This window comes from Alosa alosa, chromosome 20 (assembly GCF_017589495.1).
Source record: "Alosa alosa isolate M-15738 ecotype Scorff River chromosome 20, AALO_Geno_1.1, whole genome shotgun sequence".
NCBI classification, from domain to species: domain Eukaryota; kingdom Metazoa; phylum Chordata; class Actinopteri; order Clupeiformes; family Clupeidae; genus Alosa; species Alosa alosa.
In genome coordinates, this window is record NC_063208.1 from 16,015,221 (window position 1) to 16,029,629 (window position 14,409).

General features: G+C 43.3%; 1 protein-coding gene across 8 annotated transcripts in view; it reads right to left on the reverse strand.

The window, feature by feature from the left end:
- The window catches only part of adcy2b (adenylate cyclase 2b (brain)), a 77,697-nt gene that overhangs the window by 33,175 nt on the left and 30,113 nt on the right, over positions 1-14,409 (reverse strand). For all 8 annotated transcript variants that reach the window (XM_048229736.1, XM_048229735.1, XM_048229734.1 and 5 more), the window contains 3 exons: positions 10,368-10,529; positions 4,494-4,643; positions 1,445-1,593 (listed from right to left, as the gene is read on the reverse strand). In XM_048229736.1, the coding sequence (XP_048085693.1) occupies positions 1,445-1,593; positions 4,494-4,643; positions 10,368-10,529 (461 nt within the window). The remainder of the gene's footprint in view (positions 1-1,444; positions 1,594-4,493; positions 4,644-10,367; positions 10,530-14,409) is intronic.

Sequence of the window (14,409 nt, forward strand, 5' to 3'; positions counted from 1 at the left end):
TGACACTGTCATGAACACATGACACTCTCATGACACATGAACCCTAACCCTAATCCTAATCCTAAACTCTAACCCTAATCCTAACCCTAACCCTAACTCTAACCCTAAGCCTAACTTGTTATGACAAAAACAGAATGTCACTTAATAACAGAAGCATTATGTCATAAATGTTTATGACTTGTTTATGACACATTTATGACAGTGTCATGTCACTCTTATGTCGATACCGAAAGATCTGTGTTGTAATAAACTATATTTAATTAGTCCACTTTCTCCTGTGTTAAATTAATCTGTTTGACACAATGGTGAAGAAATTTAAAGCATATATATATATATATATATATATATATATATATATATATATATATATATATATATATATATATATATATATATATACTTTAAATACATTTGAGTATATATACTTTAAATACATTTGAGTTCGGGAAGTTCGGTCTGGCATTGCTCCATTGTGGAGGAAGTATGCTCGCCCCAGATCGGGCGGACCAATCAAATCGGGCTTTACGATGATGGACAGGTGAGCAATAGCGCCTGGTCTATCACGTCATCTGAGCACGCTTAGATTAGGCTTATGTTTGAAACAAAAACGCTGTGGCTAGAAGTATACATGGCTTTTAAGACCCCCATTTGGAAAATGCATTTTATTTAATGAGGTTTTATCACTGAAAACGATTATTTCTGAAAACTTTGGCCAAAGTTGAGATGTGGGAAAATTTGTGGTTTCACTTTCATCAAGGGAAAACAGCGCTGTTGCATTGTGACATGTTCCCTCGTTCATTTGAAATCTCTGATTGACCACCTGTTCGAGGGATTTGCGACAGCCTTTCCCAGCTGTTTAACATGTTGGTAGCATATCTGTGTTCAACAAAATTATTTTTAAAAACAGAGGGGATATAGACTATCAGTTTTTTCCTAATAGCCTACCCTATTACGTATCTCTTAGATTTCGCTAATGAGTGTTGTAGGCTAGGAGTTGACGGCACTAACTTTTACAAAAGACCAGAAAACAATGTTAAGGAATTTGTGGAGAAGAAGGATGGTTCGTGTGTTTTCTTCCTACGCCTCACGGTAAGCTATTTCGTTGCTCTGATTGGTTAGGTCTATCTAATTGAGTGCAGAGGCATTCCCCCCCTGTATCGGTTGAAACACGCCCCATAATTACATCCCAATGGAGCAGTATCAGACTCATATTCTGACTAGAATTGAGTATGACTACGTCAGGCTAGTTAATAATAATATTAAAAGAATAAATATTGCGATACTTGGTGCCACGATATATTGTGCCAAGAATATTGCGATGCTTTGATACTCAATATATTTTCCCACCTCTCATTGAAAATGCTACACATTAGCCACTGTCTGCTAATGATTTCCTTGGGTGCAAGAGAGTGAGATCTGATCGTGTTTTACAGGAGTCGCTCACCTGACATTGGTGTGTCTCTGCACATAGAGATTGTGGAAATTGTTAGTGTTCTCCGCCTGGCCAAAGTTGGGACCTTTAAGCCTCTGGATAATCTCCGCCTTCATCACCCTGGCAATGTGGGCAGGGAGCAAGGACAGCAACAGACGCTCCTATTGGACAAAGCAAACACAAGATACCTTCAAGATCACTGTATGCAGTGTCTTCACTGGCAGAATTATCCTTATACAACCTACGACCCATTAGTGTAATAATAACATCCCACATCCAAATGCCATATTTGAGAAACACATGTTCACAATGGCTTCTCTCAAAAGGCGAACATACACAGTCTACATCATACACCTATTAAAGTAGACTTATCAAGGTCCACAGGTTGCTAATGGCTGTCTCGGGCTGTGTCAAGTGTGATATCCTGCAACGTCTTTATTTTTGCGTTTCCTAGGCCTTTACTCCGTGAGCCGCAAATGAAAGCTAAATGAGCTGAGTTGGAGCGCAGTGCAGTCTCCTTCCTGGCTGGGAGCAGTGGGGGATAAAAACAGGTTAATTGCCCAATCTGACTCAAGCACTTTTTACCTGCCATTTAAAAAGTAACGCACTCGTGCACAGGAAATGCTTTTAAATAACACTCTTCTGAGATATTGCTATCGTGGAGAGAGATAGAGTGAGGGGGGGTTGGGCAGCGGCTGCCATTTCCGAGCATTGATTCATGCTTTCACGTATCCTTCTTCCCCTGCAGAGAAAGTGTGCAAGCAAGTGAATAGTGCTTGTAGGAGGGCAGATTGGGTGGACATTACAGAGCCAGGATGTCCAAGCAGATGGAGAGCTTGGACCTTGGTGTAGTCTAGTTAGCTGTAGTGGGTATACTGAGATGTAGTCTAGTTAGCAAATGTTAATACCTATCCTTGCCTATGTTGTGGGTGTACTGAGATGGTGATGCTTTTTAAGTGGGTATACTGCGTAGTCCTGTGTATCACGTACAGTAGACTACACCACTGGACCTTACACAGAAAATGATCAAAAAAGGTTGAGTAACTTCACCTTTAACTTTAGGTATGCAGAACCTGAGAGGAAAGCACCTGTCAGTGACTGACAGCGACACATATTATTATTCAGTTAAAAACTGTACAATTGTATATATATAACAATAGAACTGCAGAGCTATGACTAATAAGAACTAGTGTGAATAGACGTAGTCATAGTAAACAGATCAATAAGGAGAAATGATGGCCTGTTTTGAGATAATATAATGGCAGACTCAATGGTTATACTGCATGGCTCCATTTAGAGTGAATGGGCGAATTAGTGGTAGATATTGTAGTAAGTGATGCCGGCTTCTCCTTCCCACTCACCATGGAAATGTCGTTTATGCATAAACATGAGGTATGATACTGAATCAGGAGCTGTCCTAATCCCATCTCCAGAAAATGACCAAAACGGTCTCAGCCCAAAAGAAAACACACACGCACGCACGCACGCACGCAGACATGCACGCACACGCACACACACACACACACACACACACACATACACAGACGAGTGGAGAATGGGTGGAGGGGAGGGAAGAATGGAAGTGGAGGTAAAGAGGCTGCGCCACAGACGAATCAGACAGAAAAGCCATTGTGAAGCGATGTGGAGGGCAGGGCGGCTGAATGAAGGCGTGTAGACACAATGCAGTCGGAGCTCTAACGCAGTTAGACTTAATGACGCTGATTAGTTAGATATGGTGCATTTACAGTGAGAATTACCTGCGAGAGAGAGGGGAAGAGAAATATATATTCAGAGAATGAGAGAGAATGTTGTGTGTGTGCGTGCGTGCGTCTGTGCGTGTGTGCGTGCGTGCGTGCGTGCGTGCGTGCGTGCGTGCGTGTCAACACCTGGGGTTTCTGTGTTATGGTTTCTTTCTAATTATGTTTGGCTATGAGTAAAACACACAATATTTGCAATGACAGTTGCAGAATAATGGGGAATTTGGCTGCACATTTCTTCGGAATGATATTTCACAAGGGATGAGTGATAACCCCACTCTTCAAGATACACACACACACACACACACACACACACACACACACACACACACACACACACACACACACACACACACTCACAAATCCCAGACACACACACACACACACCCTGGCGACACTATGCCTCAGCGAGTCAGGCGTCTCTTTCATCTGTGCTGTAATATTTCACCCTCACACCCACTGCTTGATGGAGATATTTCACATAAAACACAGACAGCCACATTTGCAGCGAGAAGGGGTGATTTTTCTAAATTACACCCTCCCCCCCACCACCACCACCCATTACACCACACCTCCACCCCATCCTCACCTAACCTCCACCACACACACATCCACAGAATGAGTGTGTGTGTGTGTGTTGGTGGTGGTGATGGTGGTGGTGGTGGAGGGAGTCTATTTTTGGATAATCAGCCTCACTCCGCCCTTGGTTTTATGGAGCCAGGAGTGTTGCTGGTGATATATAAAGACACCCCGCCACCACCAGCAGCACAGCACTGTCTCCTTTTTAGCTGCAGGAATGAGTCATACCCCCACTCACACCAAACTACAGAGCGCCCCCCCCCCTTTCCCATTCACCCCTACCCAAACCCCATAGTCCCCTAGGTGTCCAGCAACAGTGCCTACAGTTGTAATCCCACTAGTGCAGTGTAGCCCTTTACTTAATCAGCCCCCCCCACACACACACACACACACAAATACACAAAATGAGACAGTGAGACTCCAATTTTGTAACATACAGTAGAGCTCCCAAGGGACCTTCTGCTACTCTGTTTCTGGCTACATGTATTAGACTGAAATACAGTGGCACTAAAAAAAACACAAAAAAAACACTAAAAATGCTACGCATCTACAATATGCTGCTAGCTCATCTCAACACATACCAATGAATGCAAGTACACCTGCATTTCTCTACAGGGACTACATGCTGTTGCTGATATCCCACAGAAGGTGGTGAAGATTATCCATCACTGCAAAACATGGCCAGATGGGCCCAGCCTGGAGGAAAGGCCCTGTGAGTTCTGTACCTGCTGATGCTTCTCAAACTCCAGCTTGATGGGGGACTTGATGCAGTTGCAGGTGTCCTGGTAGGTCTGCCGCAGGGCCAGGTCCATCAGGTGTTTGTGGTAGGCTCCCGCCAGGTTCCCGCAGATGAAGATGATGATGTTGGCCAGGATCTGTCAGAACACAGACGGAATAGCCCATCGGGTTCAGTGTATTCTGTGTAACACTAATCATGTCCACGCAGAAAGGGATATGGGGGATGGGGAACAAACCAGGGAGCCAGCCTAGACCATACCACTAAAGGCCCAGATGCAGATCCAGATCGAGGCCAGATCAGAGCCAGATCAGAGCTAGTTCAGGACCAGTTCAGAACAAAATTCAGTCTCTAGAAATGCATGACTCCAAGAGCATGCAAATCGGAGCGTACATCTATGCAGAAAGTAAGCGGTCATCTAGATCTCAGGGTCAGCAGCCCTGGAGCACGGGAGAGGAATGAGTTTGGGCATAATGGTGGGCACTCATCTGCCCCTCGGGCACTCAGCACTGTTGTGATCATAAGCAGGAGAGATAGACTGCTGGATGGATGCCTACTGGCCTCTCAGCGACTGTAAATAACAGCACAGAGAATGTCAAGCGCTCCATAATAAACTTGCCACTCAGGAGTTTTCAAAGAAGTTTTCAAAGAAATGAAAGTTTTTTGGGTGGTGGGGGTGGAGGTTCTTGATTGTTATTGCAAATTCATCATTCATAATCAGCATGTCTTTTGCTTGAGAAGGGCGAGTCGGGAGGATATCGAGCGCAGCGGTTACGCAATGAAATGAGGGGAAATTTGATCAGTTCATCAGTAAGATTCACTCAGGCATTACATCCGCGCTTGTCAGCCTGTCTAATTCAGTGTGTTTAAAAATAAAATCCATGGCCTTGTCTTAGTGTTTCATTCAGCGTCGATGGAACTACTCACCTACAGTTACTCAAAACCTGTTACAAATGCTTCAATAGAACACGTGGCATATCGATCCCTAAATGAGAATTAGAATCTAAAGAATGGAATGTGTTTTACGTCACAGAAGGACACTGTGTTAGTTTCAAAAGGAAATGTACAAAGGTTGGGGAGGCGAGAATCCCTGGGCTTAAGATTCACTTGCTCTATGTAATCCTTCCTGAGCTTTGAACCCCATTAAGGTCGCTTTCTTTCCTTGGCTATAAAATGAGATGTCAGGGGAACCCAAAACAGGAACATGACACATGCATTGCTTTGCCCGGAGCACAACGCCAGCCGCTCGTGAATTCGCCGGCCCGCCGTACGACGAGGACATCACAGCCAAGTCCTCCTCTTATGCCTAATTGGCACGGCAACAGAAGTCATGGTGAGCCCAAAAAAAAGGAAGAAAGGAAAAAAAGAAAAAAAATAAGGTCATTATGATTTGCTCTGACTGTTGCTTCAGCCTGAGAAGAAAAACAGAAGTGAAAGAAAGAGGAGGAGAAAAAAGACCTGTCGTTTTAATTACTCTTCAGTCCCCTCCGCTATCATTCACCCAGACATTATTACCAGACGGCGCTCGTCCAGAAGAGCCAATTACGCGCTGTTTTCCAACCATTAAAGGCGCAAAGTCAACAGCCCATTCATTTACTTAAATCAGCCCCCACTCCACCCACCCCAATCTGCAAACAGTGTTTGGTTTACAGAGATGGCAAATGTTCTTATGTAGCCCAAATTTTTACGTAAGGGAAGGTTTATTAACAGAGACGCAGTGTTTGCTTTTCCGATTCAAACCTTGCATTGGTGCTATTTATCTTGTCTTTGCGCTCGACCACAGGCCCCCGAAGCTCACCTCCACGGCCGACCTGTTTGTTACTCGTTCCGCACCTGCCGAAAGAGGCGGCATGACGTGCGGCGTCCTGCCAGGTTTCCCACAGCTGTAGTAGGCGGGCTCTAATTACAACCGGGGCTGACAACTCAGAGAGAGATGAGCGGCTCAGTCATGAGCAATGGAGCATGGTTTTGGTTCAGGAGGAGGGCAAGGGCAGGACAGACGTAGACCAGATTGCTCATTCTCTTACTCGACAAGTTTCGACAAGGATTCTGATGGGGGGCCTACAGTATGTCCAGATGACGTCCAAAGGAAGGGAAAAACAACTTAATTCTTTAAAAGCCTCAAAGAGACCATTAGGGAGCTATATTTTGCTCCAAGCATCAGTGTACTTTAGGGTTGTTGATGGGGTGTCATCAAGCTCAAGGCAATGTAGTCAGCCCCTGCCGATGAATAGCCTCCTTATGGAGTGCCAGTGAAAGAACATAACAGAGCACAAACACTGTAAAGCAGCGCGGGCAGGTCTTAAGAGCACAGCGTAATTAAGGTCACACAAAGCCCTGCGAGGGGCCCCAGAGTGATAAAGTGGTGCTCGAGCAATGCAAGATGAAGGTAAATGCGTATCCCTGCGATCTCATTCAGGTGTGCACAGTTCAGGCTACGAGGACCTTGAAAGAGAATGTTAAGGAAATTGCCTCTGTCTCTTCCTCTGTCTCTCTCTCTCTCTTTCTCTCTGTCTCAAACACACACACACAAATACACATTAGGGCTGTTGGAACGAATTTCTAAAGTCGAATATAAATTGAACATTTAAAAAATCAATACTATTCGAATTTGGAAATTATGGTGGAATGTGGTGTTTTGGGGTGTTTTTTTTTCATGTGTTGGCTACCTATAGCGAATATGTGAAAACGAAATGCTTTTGTCATGTCTAATGCACAATCTAAATATGGCAGAAGCGATGGAGTGAAGGAGATCACCACTCCTGACCATTTCAGCGATGTGTGGAACGTTTTCGGAAAAATAACAATTAGCCTCTGTCGTAATCTGCAGAGTGCACATTTGATAACGATACACCCTGACAAGCTAGGTAGGTAAACAGTCCAAGGACGAGGAACCACACAGCTAAAGCAGGCAAGAATTAGGTTTTTGCCTCCCTTCTCTAGGCTATGTCTGGTGCTTTTGTCACTTCTCTGGTTCATGGAATCGCGGGCCGATAGACAAAAAGAAAGCAAACTTTTCCCCAATCAGGAAATACTTGCTAATTTGGCGTCATCAAACATAGAGGCATTCAATAACGTAGTAGTGGTATGGGCGTTCATTCAGTGTGTGTGCGCGTCTGGAAATTGAAACCACTCAAGTTGCACAGATATCATTTGTAGACTGAGCTTTTGTTCAAAGCGTTTATAGTGGCATTGGCAATGCATAAGCCCGTTTATACATAGAGATGCATTGTAAATATTAATAATAGGCAAAATTTGAGCATTAAATATTTGAATATAATTTGATTATTAAAAATAATAATGAATGAAATTCGAATTGGGTTATGGAAGAAGATTGACAGCCCTAACACACATACAGACACAGACACACACACTCAGAAACACAAACACACACAGAGAAACACACACACACACACACACACACACACACAAACACACACACACTTCTTCCCTATGCTTCCCTTCCCAGGGGGGAAATAATAATATAGAATGTATATGCACATCCGGTGCAAGCACACAGGTGAATGATTTAATAAAGAAGAGTTAATATTGCAGCTCCCCCATTCTGATTTGCAATACAATGAAGCATATTCACAGGCAAATGTGTCATTCATATTTTATGCTGCTCTCCAGAGTCTTTTATCATCCGGCTGGTGGTGCACACTAGCTATACCTCAGAGCAAAGTTAACATAATGCTGATGATTTTGTTTGAAATTAAATGCTAAAATTAGAAGCAGACAAATTAAGACTAAAGACTATTCCTTGGTGGTGATACACAACATGAATTATATTTTATTTCTACATGACAAAGCAACTCAACTATTAACTGTTGGTTAAAACCTTAAAGCTTTCCACAAGAGAATAAAAAGTGTGTGTGAGAGAGAGGGGGATAAAAAGAATAGGGAAGTACTAAGACAATGTAAATGATGCATTGAGGAATCCATTCACAGGGATTGTTGCCTCATATTTGGTTTCGCATCACGGCTCCACAGAGCAAAAGCGTACCTCAATTTACTGCCAGTGGCCCTAAGAGTAAGGTTGACCTTTAAGCATCAATAACCTTTTCAAAGCTATACTCGTGCTTTGCGTGCAAATCCGTAGTGGAGTACATGGAACTTTTTATAAACTTCCCTCTTCGACTTCAAAATGGGATATGGCATGTCAACAACAATGTAAACAGAGAAATCAATGGATCATATATCATGGGGTTATGTGGATGACACGGCTATAATGTGCCTTAACACCGAACCTTGTAATATAGATTGGTGCGAAATACAAACCTGGCATATAGAGAACAGCAATGTGGAGTAAATATGCCATTTGCCAAGTCTTTAGATTTAGAAGAGTATTTACTGCCTCGGGGTCTTCAAAACCAAAGCAGACCTGCGTAAATTCGAATCTAAAATCCACTGAACCACAATGAATTGATTAAGCAATTAGTTCAGATGATTGATTAGAGGTGTCTTTGAACCTGATTGACACAGAAAGGCTGGTGTGTGGAAAGGCAGCAGTGGCTGCTGTTGCCCAGGAGTTGCTGGTGAGGTGGGTTGGGGGAGAGTCTAGCTAGCGGTGTTAGTGGCACTGGCTGTGAGATGGGATTGACGCAGAATCCTGGCAGGAGAGACCGCAGCAGAAGACCCGGCTGTCAGCTGAACTTCGATGCCAACTCTGCCAGTCTCCTAGAGTCTCAAGGGTGTGTGTGTGTGTGTGTGTGTATGAGGAGTGGAGGGGGGATTGGATGGTTTTGGGGCTGCTTGTGTATTCTGCGTCACAGGGCACCTGTCATTAAAGAGGGAAAGCCCCACCACTGCGCCATGGGGCCTGGCAGATGGGGGAGCACTGGGCAAGAGGCCCAACCTGGCCACTCCGTCAGGCCCATCAGTCTATGTGTCCTCCCCCACAACTCCAATCAATCTCACACACACACACACACACACACACACACACAAATCGTTCCCTGTTTAAACAAGTATCATTTTTCATCCACTCTAATCTATCTTTCCACTGATTTTTCTTTATCAATCCCGTATTAGGTGTGTGTGTGTGTGTGTGTGTGTGTGTGTGTGTGTGTGTGTGTTGTGGAGCCCCATAAACCGTTGCTTTCAATTTTCTGCCTGCTACTGACACCAGTGCACAGATGCATATCGGAGGAGACACTTGTGAACCGACTCTCTCCTCCCATCTCCACCTTATTTAGACTCTCTTTTTCTCACCCCTCTCAATCTCGCTGTCCTTGATTCAATCTTTTCTATCATCTTCTCTTCTTTTTTCACACCACATCTTTGTCTCTTGTTCTCTATTCTTTCCATCTGTTCAATTTTCTATTTCTCTTTGTCTCAATTCTTCTCTCTATACATCTCGTTGTCTCTTTCTCTCGATCTTCAGCTCTTTCTCTTGTGTGTTTCTCTATATCCATCCTCCTTTTTCTCTCTGCCTCTTTCTCCCTCTCCCTCTGTTTCTTCCTCCCCCTTTCTTTGTCTCCATTTCTCTTTGTATTTCTCTGCATGTCTCTCGCTCTCTCATTCTCACCCTCTCCTCCCATCTCCCACTCTTACTCTATCCTCCTCTCTTTCCACCTTTCTTTCCCCTTTATCTCCCTCCTTCCAGTCTTCCCTTGTAATCTTTCTCCATCTCTCCCTCCATTCCTCTTTACCTCTCTCTCTTCATCTCTCCCTCCCTTCATCTCTCTACCTTTCTCTCTTCCTCTCTCCCTCCCTCCATCTCTCTCTACCTCTCTCTCCATCTACCCCTCCCTCCATCTCTCTAACTCTCTCTCCATCTACCCCTCCCTCCATCTCTCTAACTCTCTCTTCATCTCTCTCTCTTCCCCGCATCCGTCCCTCTGTCTCCCTCTTGACCCACCTGCCAGACGAGCGGCTCCAGGTTGTCTGTGGCCGAGGAGAGGCAGACGCTGAGCACCAGCGTGTGGGAGGTGGAGGTCAGCACGCTGGCGATGACCGCTTCCCGCATGGAGAAGGGCAGCATGGTGTATGCCACAAACACAATGAACAGGAAGAAAGACACCTATGGAGAGAGAGAGAGAGAGAGAGAGAGATGCCACAATGTCAGAGAACATGTGATTGAGAAATACCAGTATTCACTTTCCTGTACCCATTTAAGCACTGCTTGGTAATACATTTTGGAGTGCATACATTTACATTAAATGTAAATGTATTCATTTGGTAGTCACTTTATTCCTTTTGAAATTCATCCATTATATTTAAAATTATTCATTCGACAGACACTTTTATCTAGCACAACTAACAGCACAGTGAAGATCATACTTTTTCATCCGTAAGTTCCCTGCCAGGGTGTTGAACCCATGGCATTGTGTGTGTGTGTGTTGCAAAGTTACTTTCAGGTGAAGAAGGAGGCCACCAACAGTGTCCTCATTTGAAAATATCACCATTTTATTTCTCTACAGTAGACTGCACCCATGCAGTAAGCAGAACTTAACTGCTTGATCTCTAACCAGGTGGGGCTTCTTCGACCCCGATGGACTATAGTTCCTGGGAGTTTTCCCCAGGGGGGGGTGTGAAGGGCTAGGAGGAGATGGGGTTGGGGCGTGAGTAAAGGACATTCTTCAGAAAATGTAGCCTAGATGATTCCTTCTGATGCAAAGGCCCTGATTAGATAAGCAGGAGCAGCAGGTGTGGGCTCGGGGCGGCTGGTGTGAGCGTGTGGAGCAAGACGCTGGGCAGGCATCCCTGGGGGTGGAGAGCGGTGTGATGTTCCCGGCCTAATTTAACAAACCTGATTCCACCTCTCACGGGCTCATCAGCGCCTTGATTAACAGAATCAGGTGTGATTCATGAGACTGGAAGAGCAGCCGGTGGGGGAAGAGAAAGTCTTTTCCAAACACATACGTGCACACACAAACGCACACACAGATGCACACGCACACCCACACACCCAGCAAAAAAGAATTACACATTTTGATTGTCTTAGGCCTACTACAGGGCTGATTTCCGATTTTTTGAGACATGTTGCTGGCATTAAATTCAAAATATATATCTTTTTTTCCATGAAATTTTCAACATGTGTTAAAATGTTGTCTATGACCTTTTTGCAGCTAAATATCACATTCTGTTTTCATTTGCATTTTATACAATGTCCCAACTTTTTCTGACTTGGTGTTATATATACACATACTGACCTATGACACAAGGAAATGTTTGACAGAGAGAGAGGGAGAGAGAGAGAAACAAATCTTGACCAAAGATAAACAGGAAGACATGCACCCGAAGGCAAGAGGAAGCAGGAAACTGATATCTCTGGTTGTAAACATTGTTAATAAACCTTGTAAGGTTTGCAGGGCGAGCTGTGTTCCTGCGGAAGTGTGCAGAGTGGGCAAGGTGAAAAATAAGCATGAGTGTGTGTGGTGTGTGTGGTGTGTGTGTGTGTGGTGTGTGTGTGTGTGTGTGTGTGTGTGTATGTGTGTGTGTGTGTGTGTGTGTGTGTGTGTGTGTGTGTGTGTGTGTGTGTGTGTGTGTGTGTGTGTGTGTGTGTGTGTGTGTGTGTGTGTGTGTGTGTGTGTGTGTGTGTGTGTGTGTGTGTGTGTATGAGAGTGTGAGTGTGTGTGTGATACAATATCTCTCCGGGACATTGTCGTGATGAGGCTTCAAAGAGGGCAAGAATGACAGCGCTAACAGGTGGTCACAGGTAATTGAATTCCACATGCAGAGCATGTGTCTTGCTTAGCCAAATCTAAGGCCAGCAAGTTTTGAGAGGCTATTAAAGATGTGGTCCACGATTCAGTTTCAGTTTTGTGAATATTTGAGCTCAACAAGCTCAAATTACAAATCAAATTACACTCTAAATTGCACACAAGCGATTGCCAGACAAGCAATTACTATAGACTGAGAGTATTTATCTCCTGCATAGGTAATGCTGTAAGCCCACACCTTCGACACACCATTGCAGTCAAATTATTATATACTATTATAGTTTTGTTTCAGTGTTGACTGTGACCGTAAAATCTTATTTATCTAGTTTGCAGTACTACAATGTGAAAGAAGAACATACACATGTTTGTGGACATCAGTTCAAAGGGTGGATGGACTCTTTTAAGACTAGTGTGTGGTGACATTAAATGGGTCCGTTGAGACATGAGAGTATTCAGGAGTACAGATGAAAGTGCATAGATCCATGAAGACTATTTAATGTATTTCCAGGAACCAGGAAATGGAGTGTGCTATTGCATTCTGCAATAATCTGAAAACTATGGCCAAGGTCACAACTCCATTCATCAGCATACATGTCAACAAAAGAGTATGGGGGAAAAATGACACAAACTATAAGAACTTACAGTAAGAACCTATAAAAAAACTAGAGCACATGTCTCTGACAGTATGTGCAATACTTTCCTAGAAATAACATCTATAACCAAGTGCAATACCCTCTCATGTGCAATAGACTGTCTCTCCTGTCCAAGTGCCATACTGTATTCTTAAATTATTTATTTATTATGACACCTTTTTACTGTCTTTGTCTAAAATGTTTTAGTTCTTGTTCATTTAGCTGTGTTTTATTGAATTGTTTTTACCCTGAATGCACTTTATCAGATGTAGCAACATACATTTTATTGCACAGTCAACTGTACAATGACAATAAAGGCTACAGTATCTATCTATCTATATATCTATCTATCTATCTATCTATCTAGAATGATCTTTTCTTTGGAATTTCATTAATAGAAAGCACAGAGCTATGTCAGACATTGTTTTCCAAGCCTACAAAAGCAAACTTTTATGGGTTACATATAGCTAGCCTGGGTGTTCCCATGCTGCCTTTGCGCGCGATTTGATTCACGCCGCTAAGGCAGCCTGGAGACCATGGAGCAAATTTTCGCCTGAGATAGGGAACCAATCACAGAACAGGGGGGAAAGCAAGACGATGATGAGCTATGCACAGACGCATTTGATAGACATCCGTGGCACCCAATAAACAGATCTGGGCATTTTTTTCAAATACGAGAAAATTAACGTTTGGTTCCCAGACCACGTCTCATTGAGAAGTGGTGGCGCTAGCCAGGCTAACATATAGCCATAAATATGTTTCTAGTTTTTCTCCCCCTCTATCTTCCTCTCATCTTTCCTCTCTCTATCTCTGTCTCAAAAAAACACCAACAACCTCAAAGGACTGGATCTTTAATCTACTTACAGTTTTTCTCAGTCGTTTTGGTGCTTTTTTCAGATCAGAATTGAAATTCTCATAACTAGTAGTTCAACCTCCACAACATTTAGTCATTTGTGCACATCATAGTAGCAATTTCTCCTTCCTCTGAACAAATTGCAAATACTTTTGGACATGTATCAGTTGCTTTCATACAATTCTCTGCTGTTTTTTAACATTATCATTTGCTTATGTCATGTCAGTCAAAATGAACTATACTTATGAATGCTGAATAGTCGTTCCCAATAAAACTAATAGTCTTCATTTCATTGCTTGAGTCATTACATACAAAATTGTTGAACTATCAAATTCTGTCACAATGCTGTAGAATTGCAAAGAGCATACAGTAAAAATGTACGTATTCAGTGTCTTGTACTCACTTACTCACCTAACTACAGCAATGTGTAACTTTACTGTAGTTTTCAAATGGCTGTACAAGTACTGTATAGTGCTGTCTTGAGCATGTTCAGGTAGTGTCACCGAGTTCTGACCTTTTTTTGCATTGGAAAACACTGAGAATATGAAATGAAAACATGACAAAGCCATTTGACTATCTTGTTCATAAACGATGGTGTCAAGACTTCTCATTTTGATGACACTGACAGTTTCATTGACATGAATACCTGCTTTTGAGGAATGGACTATCCATTTTGAGCAAGTGACGACGTGCTTTTGCAGGTCATCCACTAGGTTTTGCAGTTTGCACTAATTGTTTTGAGAATTGCACTAA